This window comes from Rana temporaria, chromosome 5, assembly GCF_905171775.1.
Source record: "Rana temporaria chromosome 5, aRanTem1.1, whole genome shotgun sequence".
NCBI lineage: Eukaryota > Metazoa > Chordata > Amphibia > Anura > Ranidae > Rana > Rana temporaria.
In genome coordinates, this window is record NC_053493.1 from 292,023,018 (window position 1) to 292,040,484 (window position 17,467).

Here is a 17,467-nt window from a genome sequence, read left to right on the forward strand (position 1 = left end):
CATCCTTACATCAGTGTCCCCCCTTATTTCATAGTCCACCTTACATCAGTGAACAAAAAGAAGAAAAAGAAAGGCGCACCAGCCTAGTGTATTACCGTTGACAATTTAATAAATAGATAAGATAAAATATAACTACTCACAAACGAAATGGTATACGAGGCTTGTCAACAACAATATGATGATGAATACCCCTCGAGCCACACTCCCGGATAGGGGGGAAAGAGGTGTGTCACTGCCGTCTGACGCGTTTCAAGGCAACAGGGGCCTCTTCATGAGAGCTCAGCACCTTACATCAGTGCCTACATAACATCAGAGCTCCCCATGTGTCCCCTGCCCCCCCTAGATTTGGCCCTGATTACAATGTATATTACTGGGGATATTTTGTTGTTTTCAAACACCTATGAGGCAAGAAATATTGGAACTGCCACTGCTGACTTGTTTTTAACCTGCCTGGCGGTCTTCCCGAGTCTGACTCGGGGTTAGATTTTCCTGCTGCGAGCGGAAACCCCGAGTCAGACTCGGGATCGCCTCGCTAGATCCACAGGCACAAGTTACTTACCTTGTCCCTGGATCCAGCGATGCCACCGCGCTGTGTGAGCGAGTGGGACCTCGCTCGATTCACACAGTGCCTCCGTGTGACGCCGATCTCCGTTCCCTGCGACGTTACGACGCACGGGGACGGAGAACGGCGCCAAATTCAAAAAAGTAAACAAACACATTACATACAGTATACTGTAATCTTATAGATTACAGTACTGTATGTAAAAAAAACACACCCCCCTTGTCCCTAGTGGTCTGTCCTGTGTCATGCATGTCATTTTATATAATAAAAACCTTTTTTTCTCCCTGCAAACTGTAGATTGTCCATAGCAACCAAAAGTGTCCCTTTATGTCAAAAATAGTTTTAGATCAGCTAAAAAACAGCGATAATAAATTATAATCACTTGCAGAATTGTGCGATAGCGATTTGTGGGGAAATTCGTCATAAAAAAAAATAAATAATGACAGCAACAATTCTGCAACTGAGCAAATTTCAGTGATTTTGATTTGATTACATTATTGAATAATTTTTATTATAATTATATTATTATTTGTTATAATTATTTATAATTATTTATTATATTATAATTTATAATTTTGTTTTTAAAAAAATGTCATACCTGGGATGCCTATTAGAATCTTGTTTGGTCAGATTTAAGTGAGTTATTTCTAAAAATTACAGACCTACAATATAAAACGCCAAATTTCCTTGCAAATAATGGTACCGCTTTTAGCATGTTTTTTCTGACAGAATCATACCGCCAGGGAGGTTAAAAGTGGATTTTACCTTGATCTTGGTTTCACAAGTGAGTCACTGCCCTTTTACAAGTATGCATGGCAAGAATTCAGACCTCTTTAGATTCACTGGCTGCATATTTCCCCAGCCCTGGACCCTTAAAAACTCTTTAAGGTAAGCTCCCATATTTCTTTACATGTTCACCTTAAATGCTCTAACATTACAAGAGAAAAATTATTGTAAACAAAAAGGCAAATATAGTGACTTTACTATGCCACTTTGGCTATACTGTACAGGCAAACTAAGTGATTTTATGACAGAAACGTAACTATCAATGAAAAGACCAAGCAGATTTGCATGCTCATGTCAATAGTTTCAATCACCAATGAAGCCACTGTTTTTTTTATATATAGCAGTATTAGTTATTTCGTCTTTTCCCTTTTCAGGATACAAAAAAATAGTTCATGGATTGTATTTAAGACTAAAGAATGCAGTTAGGCAGATGCTGCCTTGAGACAGATTACTAATAATCTTTGATTCAGGGTCAGTAGAATGTAGTTCGCTTTAGGCATCTTCAGACATAAGGGATTAAGGATTAAAAAGTTAAATTAAAATAGAGTTACTTACACAAGCTAATACATTGCTAATGCCTAGTACACTTACGATCGTCTTAGTCTCCAGCATTGGCCTGTGCCAGATCATATATTTTAAAGAGTTATTGGTCAAACAGGAAGAAAGAAACACCAACAGCATGTATGCTAGAGTAATTATTACAAAACAAATACCGGTTAAATGAAAAAAAACAGCTTCTACAGATTAGGAAACATATAAGAGCAGTAATAAGCATCAGCTCCTAGCCAAGATTTTGTATGTACAGAATGCTTTGTGAAAGCCTTTTGGTCTTCTTTTGCTAGGTTTAACCCCAAGGACAGAAAAGAACAATGCTTCTTTGTGCATTATGTGCATGTGTGTGTGTATATATATATATATATATATATATATATATATATGTATATATATATATATGAATAACTTTTATCTATGCAGTCTATGTTACAAAATACAGAGTGCTATTTGTATGTGTGTTTGTGTATGTGTGTCTGCCTGTGTGTGTATGAGAGACTGTTTGCATAATATGGATTACTTAATAGCATGAAGCTTTAAGTCGTCTAAAGCTGGTCATGCAAGTTTAAGGATTTGTCCACTTGCAAGTTCTTCCCCACAGAGTTTAAGACACAGAAAAGCTCTCTTACAATAAAACAAACTTTGGTGTGTATGTTGTTGTATACACCTCAGTGTTCCATTAAAGTTCAATCAACAGAAGAATTGCATGTAGCATTTTTGCTACTCAACACCTTTATCAGCTATTCAGGGTATGCACTGTCATTATTGAGTAGGCTCTGGACTGTAATGTCAACGTTATATTTGTGTTAAAAATTGCCAACAGGGGTTAGGCAAAAACTTTCAGCTTCTCCAACCTTCTGTTGCAAGACTGGAGAGAGTGCAGAGACGGGCAATTAAACTAATAAGATAGAGAAATAATTCTGCACAGCTGCACTTCCAAAAATCCTTTTATTGAAGCTTCATATGACAAGTGATTGACAGATGGAGCAGGGGACAAAGATGTAGAAGCGTTTTTTGCGCAAATTTTAGCGCTTAGTCATTACCTCTTCTCATAAGAGCTATGAGCATAGGTAAACTAAACTAACTGCATAATCCCTTTAACTACTAACGGACCACCCCGCCGCAGGAATACGTTGCTACTTTTTAAGAGGAATACCGCTGTTATGGTAGCAGCTATCCTCTTCAAGAGCAGGCGATCCGCTTTCAGATAAAAGTGGTCTCTGCGGCGGATTCATAGGAACGGACTGAAACAATTACTTCTTACCTCCAATGGAAGACTTCTGGACCGTCACTTATCTATCACATTCACAGAAGGTTCACACCAAATATATGTGGCTGGCTCACGCTGGCCACAGAGGCACTATAAAATTCTAGTTGTAACGGGGTTAAGAATTAAATAATATACCTTTTTTTCACTCCATAAAACGCACCTTTTCCCCCCAAAAAACGGGAGAAATGTCTGTGCATCTTATGGAGCGAATACTAACCACCAGAGCTGCTAATAGGGGGATGTTCTGGTGGTAGAACGATGCCCTATGCATCTCTCTGCCTCAGCTAAATCCTGTTTCTCCCCTGCCTTCAGCTGCTATAGGGAGAGAAACAAAAGACATTGTTCTTTAATTAACATTTACATGTAAATTTACATGTAAATTGGCATTTACATGTAAATTGTGCAGGCATTGTTATGAGGTAAAATGAGGTCAGCTGCGCGATTCATATGCAAATCATGCCCCATTCTCTGCATGCTGCCCACCTATAGGATGTAAACAGCATACAGGTGAGCATAGGGGGCATGTAGAGGTAATCAAAGAGGGGTGCTGAAGGTGCAGAGGTGAACAGGGGAGGTATGCAGTCAGAGGTGAGCAGAGGTGCAGAGTTGAATGGGAAAGAAGGGTTGGAGTGCAGAGGTTAGCAGAGTAGGGGTTTGGGGGACAGAGGTTAGCAGATCATGAGTTAGAGGGGCAGAGTTGTACTGAGAGGGAGATACGAATGCAGAGATTAGTAGAGAGAAAGGGGATTACTGTAAATACACCTGTTATATGGCTAGTCATTGTAAATGTCTCAATTACATGGTCATGTAAATACTCCTGTTGTGTTGGAGTTAAATGTCCTAGTTACATTGGGGATCAGTGTAGGGTGCCCCCTTACATTGGTTGTCTGTGTAGAAATATTATTCAGTTATATTTTATTAAATATTTTAGTCCACCATTTGGTTCAGATTTTTTTTTCATATTTTCCTCCTCTAAAACCTAGGTGCGTCTTATGGTCAGGTGCGTCTTATGGAGTGAAAAATACAGTACTTTAAAACAAGGGCACACAATTTATTTACACATGTTCTTTTTTATATGCTGTATATTTTTCAGGAGAAAACAAAATCTTAATTTTAAATCTGTACTTGCTTATGAAGCAGCCTTGAATTCATTTCTCATACAAACCACCTTTTTCTGGCAGACCAATAGGACGTGGTTCAATATTTCATTAAACTGCTCTAACAGAGCATAATTCAATCTATTAAAATAAAACTGCAGTCTAAGAAATCTGAATAACAATACACACACTATCTGTAATACACAATATGATGAGCCTCATAAAAAGTTTTCAATTACATTGTAACTGTGAAAATGTTAACCAAAAGAAAAAAGAAAAAAAAAGGAGTATACAAAAAAGACTAACATTTTAAACAAAAGTTGCGTATTCAAATTCAGATAACAAAGAAGAACAAAATATAACATAATCCTGCTAGTATTCCTCATAAGATGAGATCAGAATGGATCAGTTCATTCAAGTTCCAGGCTTGTAAAAAAATAAGATCTGGTAATTTCAATACTTTTATGCAGATTATATTACTCATTTAGGTTAGAGGGACGCTAATAGATATTCTACAGTCCCAAAGGCTTCTTCCTCACTGGTTCTGGTTCTGGTAGTGGTGACTGATCCCATAAAACCACTTTTTTTATCTGGTCCTCTAGTCTTGTCTTCTGCAATATTGATGCCACTGTCACATCATTAGCCATTGGTGATCCCGAATTGTATGTGAATTTGTTAAGAAATCACCCACATTCAAAGAACACCAGAACCCCAGCTGTTATGAGACTGAGGTGTAGAGTAAGTATTACTCTATAATATATCCTCCTAGGCTAAACAGACAATATAGCCTGCATTAGTACATGGGGGTGGGCAGTGGAGATACAACTATATTTCCCCTTTTTTAAAGCAGAAAGTTTAGCATTAGGCCAGGTTCACACCTGTACGACATATGCTCTGACTTTGGGAGCACGTGTCGCATGAAGTGTGTAAATCAATGATTCCCTATGAGAGTCGTCCTAACTGGCCCGACACAAGTCGGTCCGACTTTAAAAAAGGTTGCTGCACTATTTTGGCCCAACTTTGGTCCTACTTCAGTCCAGTGAAAATCATGGAAGTTGGATCAAAGTCGGATCCTTGTTCTAACCATTTGACTTGTGACATCTGACATGGTGATTACAGCAGCAGTAAAAGGAATGTATGTCACATTGGGATTGATGGACACTATTCTGTACTCTTACTTCTGGACCTCTCTGCTATCTTTGACACAGTGAACCACCCCCTTCTCTTCAAAAAACCCCATGCCTTTGGTCTCCATGACTGTGCTCTTCACTGGTTCTCATTCTACACTCCTCTCCCTTTCCCCCTTTCTCTGTCGGGGTCCCCCAAGGTTCTGTTCTTGGACCTCTCCTATTCTCCATCTACACCTCCCTTGGTCAGGTAATAGCCTCCTTTTGCTTCCAGTACAATCCCTATGGTGATGACATCCAAATCTATCGCTTTACCAATGAGATCACTCCTTCAGTCTCCTCACGTATAACTTATTTAACCTAACAGACATATCAGCCTGGATGTCACACCACTTCCTCAAGTGCAACCTATCCAAAACCAAGCTTATAATCTTCCCTCCCCACGTGCCTCTTCCCCGTCAAGATTGATAGCACAACTATCAGCCCATGCCCACATGCCAAGGTTCTAGATGTAATCCTGGACTATGAACTATTCTCTTGGCCCCATGTCCAACCACTGTCCAAATCTTGCTGCCTCAACCTCCGCAATATCTCCAAAAAATTCCCCTTCCTAACCAATGACACCACAATTCTCCTTGTTGACTCCCTGGTCATCTCTCACCTGGATTACTGCAAGTCCCTCCTCATTGGCTTACCATTACGTAGGCTATCCCCCCTTCAATCAATTATGAATGCTGGTGCCAGGCTTATCTACCTTACAACCTTTCAGTGTCTGCGACTCAAAATACTAACAACAACTTACAAAGCCATTCACAACTTGGCCCCCAGCTACATCACTAACCTAGTCTCAAAATACAACCTACTCGTTCTCTTCATTCCTCCTGCTCTCTAGATCCCTTGTCACCTCCTCCCATGCTTGCCTCCAAGACTTTTCCAGAGCCTCTCCTATCCTATGGAACTCCCTACCCCAATATGTCTGTTTATCTCCCACTCTGTTTGCTTTTAGAGAATCTCTGAAAACCCTCCTCTTCAGAGAAGCCTATTCTGCGCCCCCCTTACAACTGTACTTTTATTTTCTCCATAATCATCCCACAGTTATTACCTTTTGTATCATTTGACCCTCTCTCCTAGATTGTAAGCTCTAATGAGCAGGGCCCCCCAAATCCTCATGTATTGAATTGTATTGTAATTGTACTGTCTTCCCCTGTATTGTAAAGCACTGCGCAATACTATTGGCACTATATAAATCCTGTATATTAATAATAATAATATTTCAGACAATCATTTGTACAGCTGAAAGTCTATAGCTCCATTTACAACAGAAACACATTGTCAATATATTGACAAAGGTTTTTATGTCTCTTCTGTACTACTCCAAGGCCAGCCTTCGTGAGGAGGATGAGTTCATGTATGTAAACTATACACCTTATTGCTTCCCTCTATTGTGTATACAGCATGAGATAACAGACAGTCAAAGCTTTGCATAGGGTCCATGTTTGTAGGAGATAAAGCTATGTAATGCATGCTGTAGTGACTCATGCTGTTGTTATTCCTCATCTCTATGAGATGGAATGCATTTCTTCCTTGATAGATAGATTGATAGAGTCAATATATGAACTGGGCTAAGAAGTAGGAGAGTGCAATTTAATTCCACATGGAAAATAGCATTGAGGTTAAGAAGTATTTCCCATAATCAGTGCAAGTAAGACTTTTAAATTGCAATCCATCTGCTAGAGCAATAAGAATGTACAGTAAGTGAGCAAACATTCTGCCATTATATTTATTGTCTGGAACAAATGAGTATAAGCTATTTTGTTGTAGGTAATTAGTTTTCTCAGCAATATAACCCAAACATTTGAGCCTGGCTTAAAAAAAAGAATGCAGAAAACAAAACAGGGGGATATGTAAAGTATAAGAAGTGCCTTAAGGTAAAACAGAGTTTTACATTTTATCATGTTTTCAATATAACAAATGTATTTACACAAAAAAGAGAGACTTTTATGGCCTCAGCCAAACCATGTATAGAAAAAGATAGGTCACGACTGGAGTGGGGTTCTCGAGTAACCTAGAAAAGTGGAATATAGCGGCCAAACAAGGTAGACGCCATCAAATTAGAGTACAATATAATCTTTATTGCACATGTTAAAATAAATGAAAACATAGCCATAATATGCTATACATATAGAAATGTACCACTACCTCCATGTTTGACCGCTATAGCTCTTCTGAACAAATGTATTTATGCAATTTCTACGAAGGTAAACAGGCATGGTCAAAGTAAGATGGTAATTTGCTTGATGATAATGATTCAGAAATGGAGTGTTAGGAATATAGCAGCTATCTGAAGATCTGCTTCATACAGTGTGACCTGTCCAAGGATGGACAAACAGATTGTTATGCCTGAGCAAGCAATTCTGCTAAGTGTGTAACTGTTCTATGAGGTATCTTGTGTGTTGAAAGACACCCCAGGTATATAAATAATCAGATATGTGGAACCAGGAGCTTCTGAATTCTATACATGAAGAAATCACAATTATAGGGCAGGTCCATCCTAGACCCCAGTCTAGCACCAGTAGTCGTTTATAAGTTACACAAAAAATAAATAGGTGATAACCGGGAACCACTGCAGGATATTTCCTAATAAAATTGATTGAAAGGAAATATACTTCTGGATGATTTGACTTGTTACAATATTAGAGTATTGTCATATATTTAGTGTGTATATAGGGGAATAGAGTGGTCTAGTGTATATTTTTGGACAAGGTTGTCTTGGTTTTATTGAGGAGATAAGTGTGCATTTATTATTGGCATTAATATTTTGATATATTCAATAAAAGCTATTTTTTTGATTCCTGGTTATCAGCTATTTCTTCTGTGTATAATTAAAAAAAAAACAGACCCAAGAAAGGTTTAAAGACTTATTATGGATCTACCATGTCTTAAAGCCATGGAAAGGTAACTGTCTCTAAGCCGGGAAACATATGAGAATCTTTAGAGCTAGCTGTCAACAGATGATTACTCTAGGGATGGTATTGGCTGATCTAATGATAAAATGAAGAAGAACTGATCTACTTTATTGGTGTTATTGCTGCCCAGTGTGCTGGCTCACAGCAGGAAATGGGTAATTGACTGTCTGAAACTATAGAGAAAAATGAGTCAGTCTAGCACTGCAAAAAAAGTATCTGTATCTAAACCCAAGAACAAAAATGTCAAGTTTTTTTAATTATTATATTTCTATATATATATATATATATATATATATATATATATATATATATATATATATATATATACTGTAAATAGATAGATTTGTTTTCCTTTTCTTTGAAAATGGAGCCAAAGGCGCATAGGACCCCTGTGCAAGCCACTCCACAGCACCCCCCGGAGATATATGAACCGACTTCATGCGACTTCCTGTCATGCGGATTGGAATGCGTGGAAACCTGCATCCAATTCGCACTAGTGTGAACCCAGCCTTACAGCGATGACCTCAGCCGAAAATGGAGCTTCAGCGTTAGTAAACATTGAGGTTGATTTACTAAAATTGGACAATGCCAACTCTAGTGCAGCTCTGCATAGAAACCCATCAGCTTCCAGGTTTTCTTTTCAAAGCTTAATTGAACCAGCTGATGTTAGAAGCTGATTGGCTGCCCTGCACAGCTGTACCAGATTTTGCACCCTCTAGTTTTAGTAAATAAACCCCATTGTCTTCACCATCTGGAACCTTAAAGTGTTTTGGGGACAGATACATGAGGTATGCGGTTGCATTCTTTGGGGTGCATGACCAACATGCTGATCCAAAGGATTGAAAGCATTTTGAAGCCCTAATCCAGTGTTTCTCAATTCCAGTCCTCAGGCCCCCCCAACAGGTCAGGTTTTCAGGATTTCCCTCAGATGAAAAGGCTGTGGTGATTACTAAGGCAGTGGAACTGATCAAATCACCTGTGCAAAATAATGGAAATCCTGAAAACCTGACCTGTTGGGGGGGCCTGAGGACTGGAATTGAGAAACACTGCCCTAATCCAATACAAATGAACCTATATTGGCTTCATATTTCACTCTGACTTTTCAGACCTGCATGCTTTTTTTAGATAAGTGACTCAGAAAGTATTGAAATCAATGACAGCCAGACAACTAGAAAACTTAGAAGGCACTGAGCAACAGCAGCCAACAGATCAATTATCTTACACAAAATAGCTGACTAAATTAAGTAAACCTGGGAGCTGCCATTAACCACTTAAGGACCCCTTCACGCCGATATACGTTGGCAGAAGGGCTGGGCACAAGCATGTACCTGTACATCCTCTTTAAGAGCCCAGCCGTGGGGGCGCGAGCGTGCCACCGCCGGCGCACTCGCGACCCGCTCCGAACCTCCCTGACCGCACCCGCGTGACCCGTGGACCCTATCGCCGCCGGTGTCCAGCGATCGGTCACCGGAGCTGAAGAACAGGGAGATGTGTGTGTAAACACACCTTCCCCGTTCTTCATTGTGGCAATGTCAGTGATCGTCTGTTCCCTGATATAGGGAAAGATGATCACTGATGTCACACGTCCAGCCCCGCCACGCTACAGTTAGAAACACATATGGGGTCACACTTAACCCCTACAGCGCCCCCTAGAGGTTAACTCCTAAACTGCAATTGTCATTTTCACAGTATCAGTGCATTTTTATAGCACTTTTCGCTGTGAAAATGACAATGGTCCCAAAAATGTGTCAGCATTGTCCGATGTGTCTGCCATTAAGTCGCAGTCATGAAAAAAATTGCTGATCACCGACATTAGTAGTAAAAAAATATATATTAATAAAAATGCCATAAAACTATCCCCTATTTTGTAAACGCTATAAATTTTGCGCAAACCAATCCATAAGCGCTTATTGCGATTCTTTTTACCAAAAATAGGTAGACGAATACGTATAGGCCTAAACTGAGGAAAAAAATTATTTTTTGGGGCTATTTATTATAGCAAAAAGTAAAATATATTGCATTTTTTTCAAAATTGTCGCTCTATTTTTGTTTATAGCGCAAAAAATAAAAACCGCAGAGGTGATAAACTACCACCAAAAGAAAGCTCTTTTTGTGGGAAAAAAAGGACGCCAATTTTGTTTGGGAGCCACGTCGCACGACCGCGCAATTGTCAGTTAAATCTACACAGTGCCGAATTGAAAAAAGGGGCAAGGTCCTTAACCTGCATAATGGTCCGGGTCTTAAGTGGTTAATGACTTCCTTCTGAAAAGGTCTGCCTGTTTTGCTAATAAACTGGCTTCAATACTTTCTGAGTCACTAATCTGGAACAAGCATACAGATCAGGAAAGTGAAAGAAAAAGTCTGAAACTCTGGTGTACATACTTGTTCTGAGTCAGAGACTCTAACACCGAACCATGCAAGACAGAGGGACAGCTAGGCAACTAGCATTTTCAGGAGGAACTCACAAATAGCAACTTTCATGTTTCTTCTATTAGATGACTGGATTCCTTTAATGTGAGAATAGGGTGAAACATGCTCTCTATAACGTCTTGCCTACAAGTGTTTTACTACACATCCTAATTTCTGCATAATGGGATAATGGAACTGAAAATATGGATGAATGAGTTTTCTATCAAGCTCTCATGGACTGCAACATTGATATTCAATATTCATGCATGAAAAAACATGGCAGAAAGGATGACACTACTTAGGCACAAAAGTTTACTTACAGGTAATATGTGTAGGAGTTATAGCTTCTTCTGCCATGATGAAGCAAGGATTTAGGCAGTGGTAGAAAAAATGAAATGGAAGGAAAGAAAAGCCAGATATTAATGTATGAAAAAATCAGGATGAACGAGAACAGATCAGGTGACATGAATGAAAGATTCTAGCAGCAATTTTACATCACAGACATGACATGCAACACATCGGACTCAGTGGCTTGAGACATTGCTGTACATTCATTATGAGGAAATCTTTCATAACCATCTACATCCTAATGAGTGGGCGAGGATACACTTATGGAGCAATGTTTTCATTTGTAATGTTTACTGCCTTTATTTATGCTTTGCATCAGGAAAGGTTATTTGTCTAGAGGTCCTCTGAGATGTAACATCACATATTCGAAATGCTACACTTTAGGGCTCATTATTGCTTTGTATCATGTTCTAATGACACTACATGAAGCAGGATAAAGAAGAATATTCAGAATGTGGTATGGGATAGGAATCAAAAGGGTGTAAATGTCAAGGAAAAGAACGTTCTGTGTATCCCATAGAAAGTAGAGATTCAGCTACTGGGGGCCAGATCCACAAAGAAATTACGCCGGCATATCTATTGATACGCCGCGTAATTTCTAAGATCCCCCGTCGTATCTTTATTTTGTATCCACAAAACAACATACAACTGAAAAAGGGCTCGAACCGACTGGCGTACGTCTTAGTACGCCGGTGCATATTTACGCTGGCCGCTAGGTGGCGCTTCCGTTGATTTCCGCGTAGAGAATATGCAAATGCGCTAGATACGGCGATCCACAAACGTACGTCCGGCCGGCGCATTTTTTTACGTCGTTTCCGTAAGGCTTTTTTCGGCGTATAGTTACCCCTGCTTTATGAGGCGTATGCAATGTTAAGTATGGACGTCGGGCCAGCGTCGAATTTTCCGTCGTTTACGTCATTTGCGTAAAATGTTCGCGAATAGGGCTTTGCATAGAATTACGCTCACGTCGAAAGCATTGGCATTCTGCGGGTTAATTTGAAGCATGCACACTGGGATACCCCCACAGACGGCGCATGCGCCATTCAAAAAAAACGTAAATTACGTGGGGTCAATAGGAATTACCATAAAACACGCCCACATCTTATCTATTTGAATTGCGTGCCCTTACGCCAACACAGTTACACTACACCGCCGTAACTTACTGCGCAAATTCTTTCAGGATACGGAAAATACGCTGAAAGTTACGGTGGCGTAGTGTATCTGAGATACGCTACGCCGGACGGAAAAATGCGCGGTACGTGGATCTGGCCCCTAGTGTCTAGCACAAGGTAGTTACCCTGGTTATCCAAAAACCAAGATGGCTTCCACTGATTTCTGGAAATAATACATAAGAGTTTTCAATACATTCATATCTTACATGTAAACAGACTAGACAAGCAGATGTCACATTCGGGAGGTTATAAGTTGTGTTCACCACACAGATAACAATCTGATTGTACAGTCTCCTTTACGTCTCAACAACTATAAAGTGCAAGCGCCTACCTAATTGGATACAAATTAAATAGTTTAGGTAGGTCCTCAAATTACGTAATTTTGGTAAATCTAAAATTTGTAAAGAGGCTCAGTCCTTAAGTAGTTAACCAATTAGGTACTGCCTATTCTCCAGGATATATGTAAACAGACTAGACAAGCAGGTGTCACATTCGGGAGGTTATAAGTTGTGTTCACCACACAGATAACAATCTGGCTGTACAGTCTCCTTTAAATCTCAACAACTATAAAGTGCAAGCGCCTACCTAATTGGATACAAATGAAATAAATAGTTTAGGTAGGTCCTCAAATTACATAATTTTGGTAAATCTAAAATTTGTCAGATAACATGGTGAGCCCAGTACATGTAGGCCCGCACGTTTACTATTTTAGTGACAAAAACACATCAAATGGATACACCTTAGGCCTTGTACACACGGTCGGACCAAACCGATGAGAATGAACCAAAGTTCAGTTTCATCGGACCAAACCGACCTCGTGTATAGGCCATCGGTCTGTTTTACTTCGGTCCAAAATTTTTAAAACATGCTTCAAAACTGAACCGATGGACCGCTGCCCCATCGGACCAAACCGATGGTTAGTACAGAAAAGCATCGGTTCAAAACCCGCGAATGCTCAGAATCAAGTCGACGCATGCTTGGAAGCATTGAACTTCGTTTTATTCAGCACGTCGTGTGTTTGACGTCACCACGTTCTGACCCGATCGGATTTTGGACTGACGGTGTGTACACATATCAGGCCGTACGGCCACTTCAGAGGTGAACCGATGAAAACGGTCTGACGGACCAGTCACATCGGTTTGGTCCGACCGTGTGTACAAGGCCTTAGTGAGCTGAAACAACAAAGCCATCGCCGAAAGACAAGCTGGAATATGAATGATTGTGGTAGTTGTAATATTTCCACTACTATGTTAAGTATAAAAATGTCAATAAATGTTTTCCCTTGCTAATCCGTTTTATAAAATAAGATATACAAATGGTAATGATGGAGATATATTTGAAGGGATTTTCAAATGTACCTCTAAATTTAACCAATAATCATGAAAGGTCTTAGTAATTAAAAGATAAAAGGTCCACATTATGCATGGTACAGCTTTTCAAGCTTTTCACTCAATGTAAATAAGAATTTCTTTAGTGTTAACATTTGTCCTGCATCTTGTTGGAAGGGAAGCTCAAGCAACTTTAACCACAACATAATTTTTTAATATAAAGGTAGTCCTGGATAATAGGTGGTCCCATAAAATATATGGGAATGTCCCTTAAATATTCATAGCTCTATAAATATTCAACAGTCTGAATACTTATAGTGCGTACACTGTTAAATACAGTACATACCACATCATTTGCTGGATACTTATACTGGTATAAATATTTAAGGGACATGCCCACAGTTATTACATTGTATGGAATAGCGTAGTATCCACAACTACATTTAAACCAGAGATAATTTTTTTTGTTACTATATAGGAATAATCCTGCATTTGTCCATTTAGGGCACATTTCACAGATTCATGTCCATTGTCATTTCATTGGAGGAACTGTAATTTGGATCGTTACACAGGCATCCAGTTTTTTTACCTATTCACTATATACATCCTTTAACTGGATCAATAATATATAAATCATATTGCGATCACAACAGGGACCTGCCTATTGATATGGACACATGGCCATTTGTAGGTTTTAAAATGTTTTAAATTTAATTCTACATATGGCTGGTCATATAGCTCTGTATTTGTACTAATTCATTTTATTTTATTGTTAAATAAAGGCTTTTGTATTTAGGTGTTAGTGCACCCTTGTATTCATTTACTTAAGCTTTTTTCTGTATCATATATCCTGGAGAACAGGCAGTACCTAATTGGTTAACCACTTAACCTCACTGGCGGTATGATTCTTTCAGAAAAAACATGCTGAAAGCGGTACCATTATTTGCAAGGAAATTTGGCGTTTTATATTGTAGGTCTGTAATTTTTAGAAATAAATCACTTAAATCTGACCAAACAAGAGTCTAGTAGGCATCCCGGGTATGACATTTTTTTAAAAACAAAATTATAAATTATAATATAATAAATAATTATAAATAATTATAACAAATAATAATATAATTATAATAAAAATTATTCAATAATGTAATCAAATCAAAATCACTGAAATTTGCTCAGTTGCAGAATTGTTGCTGTCATTATTTTTTTTTTTTATGACGAATTTCCCCACAAATCGCTATCGCACAATTCTGCAAGTGATTATAATTTATTATCGCTGTTTTTTAGCTGATCTAAAACTATTTTTGACATAAAGGGACACTTTTGGTTGCTATGGACAATCTACAGTTTGCAGGGAGAAAGAAACGTTTTTATTATATAAAATGACATGCATGACACAGGACAGACCACTAGGGACAAGGGGTGTGTGTTTTTTTTACATACAGTACTGTAATCTATAAGATTACAGTATACTGTATGTAAAGTGTTTGTTTACTTTTTTGAATTTGGCGCCGTTCTCCGTCCCCGTGCGTCGTAACGTCGCAGGGAACGGAGATCGGCGTCACACAGAGGCACTGTGTCAATCGAGCGAGGTCCCGCTCGCTCACACAGCGCGCTGGCATCGCTGGATCCAGGGACAAGGTAAGTAAACCATGCCTGTGGATCTAGCAAGGCAAGCCCGAGTCTGACTCGGGGTTGCCGCTCGCAGCAGGAAAATCTAACCCCGAGTCAGACTCGGGAATACCGCCAGGCAGGTTAAGGACTGAGCCTCTTTCTGACATTTGGTGTTTACAAGTTAAAAACATTTTTTCCCTCGAAAAATATGTAGAACCCCCAAACATTATATATATATATTATTTTTAACACCCTAGAGAATAAAGAGAATAAAATGGTGGTCATTGCAATACTTTTTGTCACATTGTATTTGCGCAGCGGTCTTACAAGCACACTTTTTTTGGGGAAAAATTTACTTTTTTTAATTAAAAAAACAAGCCAATTTTTATATATTTTTTTATATTGTGAAAGATAATGTTAAGCCGAAATTGATACTTAACATGTAACTTCAAAGTTGCACCCGCTCATGGAATGGTGACAAACTTTTACCCTTAAAAATCTCCATAGGCGACGTTTAATAAATTCTACAGGTTGCATGTTTTGCGTTACTGAGGAGGTCTAGGGCTAGAATTATTGCTCTAACGATAGTGGCGATACCTCAAATGCGTGTTTTGAACACCGCTTTCATATGCGGGCACTGCTCACATATGCATTCGCTTCTGCACGCGAGCTCGGGGTGCGTTTACATTTTTTTTCTTATTTATTTGAACTTTTCTTAAAAAATAAATAAATGGGTCACTTTTATTCCTATTACAAGGAATGTAAACATCCCTTGTAATAGAAAAAAGTATGACAGAACCTCTTAAATATAAGATCTGTGGTCAAAAAGACCTCAGATCTCATATTTACACTAAAATGCAATAAAAAAATATATATATTTTTAATGTAATTAAAAAAGAAAAAAAAAGAGCATTGGGTTTTGATGTCGCTTCAGCTCTGCAATGATATGGAGACGGGTGGGGGCCATCTCCCCTCACTCGTCTCCATGTCACACAAAGGAACAGACCTGATCGCCTCTGCCGATACTTACGGCTCCAGTAAGCGGAGGAGGGCACCGGAGAGCAGTGGGGGGGCCCTCTCCCACCATCGTTAAAAGTGATCTCCCTGCGAATCTGCTGCAGAGACCACTTTTATCTTGAAGTGGACCACCCACTCTTGAAGAGGATACCAGGGTTATGGTAGCAAGCTGCTACCATATCAACAGTATTCCTCTTCAAAGTAGCAACGTATAACGACGGCTGGCGGTCCGCTAGTGGTTAAATTGTACATAATATTATCTTTTGATATTATTAAATTGAATGGCATATGAAACTGATGTAATTCCTCCCAGTTAGATAATACAAAAATTGTTAAAAAAAATTAATTTCTACCTCAAAAGAAAAACAACAAAAAAAAGTCTGGAGTTAAGCTTTAAAAAAGCAAATAAAAAAGTAACATAGCATTTACAATCTTGACTCATATTGTCATATTGCAATTAATTGTTATCAAAAATTACCTTTCCTTTTCAATCTGCAGCTCTGTAATTTTCTGTAAAGCGCAATGCAATATGGCTATCTGAAGGTGCTCTGTACACAGAATGTGTACAGCATGCCCCCCAGAAACTGAATTTCCTGCTTGTGTGATTGGCTCACTGATTTTCAAAGAAGTCTGCACTAAGATACCAGGCATAGGAAATCACGTCTAAAGGGATGCGGATCCTACAATTTTCCTCATTAGAGCCCTGCAGGTGCAGCAACTGGTTGACAATTAAGAAACCACTCCGATTAGATTCACTTACCACATGAACACAGACAAACACACATGGATTTCTTCCGAGTAACAAAAGGCAGGAACCTGCAACAAAGTTTGTTAAAATCCTTGCAATGTACATAGATCACTTAGAGGGAATGTTTTTTCTCAACAATAGTAGAGTTAAAAAACTGCTAAAAAAAATAGGAGCAAAAGAGGAGTTGTTGCCAACAGAATACAAATCGGGTTTTCTTTTTTAAATTTATGGAAAAACAAAACATGAATTCTGATTGGCTGCTGTAGCCAATGATGTTCCATTTGTGATTATTTTATTTTCTCTGTTTTAAATACGACCCACCCTGCCTTCTACTGGTAGATATCCCCCAAGCTTTTCTTATAAGCATGATGAATACTTCTATTTCATAAATATTCTTAAAACTGCAATTTCATACAGTCAAACTTTTGTTTCTTATTGTAGACCTTGGCTAATTTTGAGACACCTTTAAAAACC

General features: G+C 38.8%; 1 protein-coding gene across 13 annotated transcripts in view; it reads right to left on the reverse strand.

Annotated features, from left to right (window-relative positions):
• The window catches only part of PTPRM (protein tyrosine phosphatase receptor type M), a 916,041-nt gene that overhangs the window by 262,921 nt on the left and 635,653 nt on the right, over positions 1 to 17,467 (reverse strand). For 7 of the 13 annotated variants that reach the window (XM_040353983.1, XM_040353984.1, XM_040353988.1 and 4 more), the window contains one exon: positions 11,090 to 11,119. The exons of the other annotated variants lie outside the window; for them this stretch is intronic. In XM_040353983.1, the coding sequence (XP_040209917.1) occupies positions 11,090 to 11,119 (30 nt within the window). The remainder of the gene's footprint in view (positions 1 to 11,089; positions 11,120 to 17,467) is intronic. 13 annotated transcript variants of the gene reach the window in all.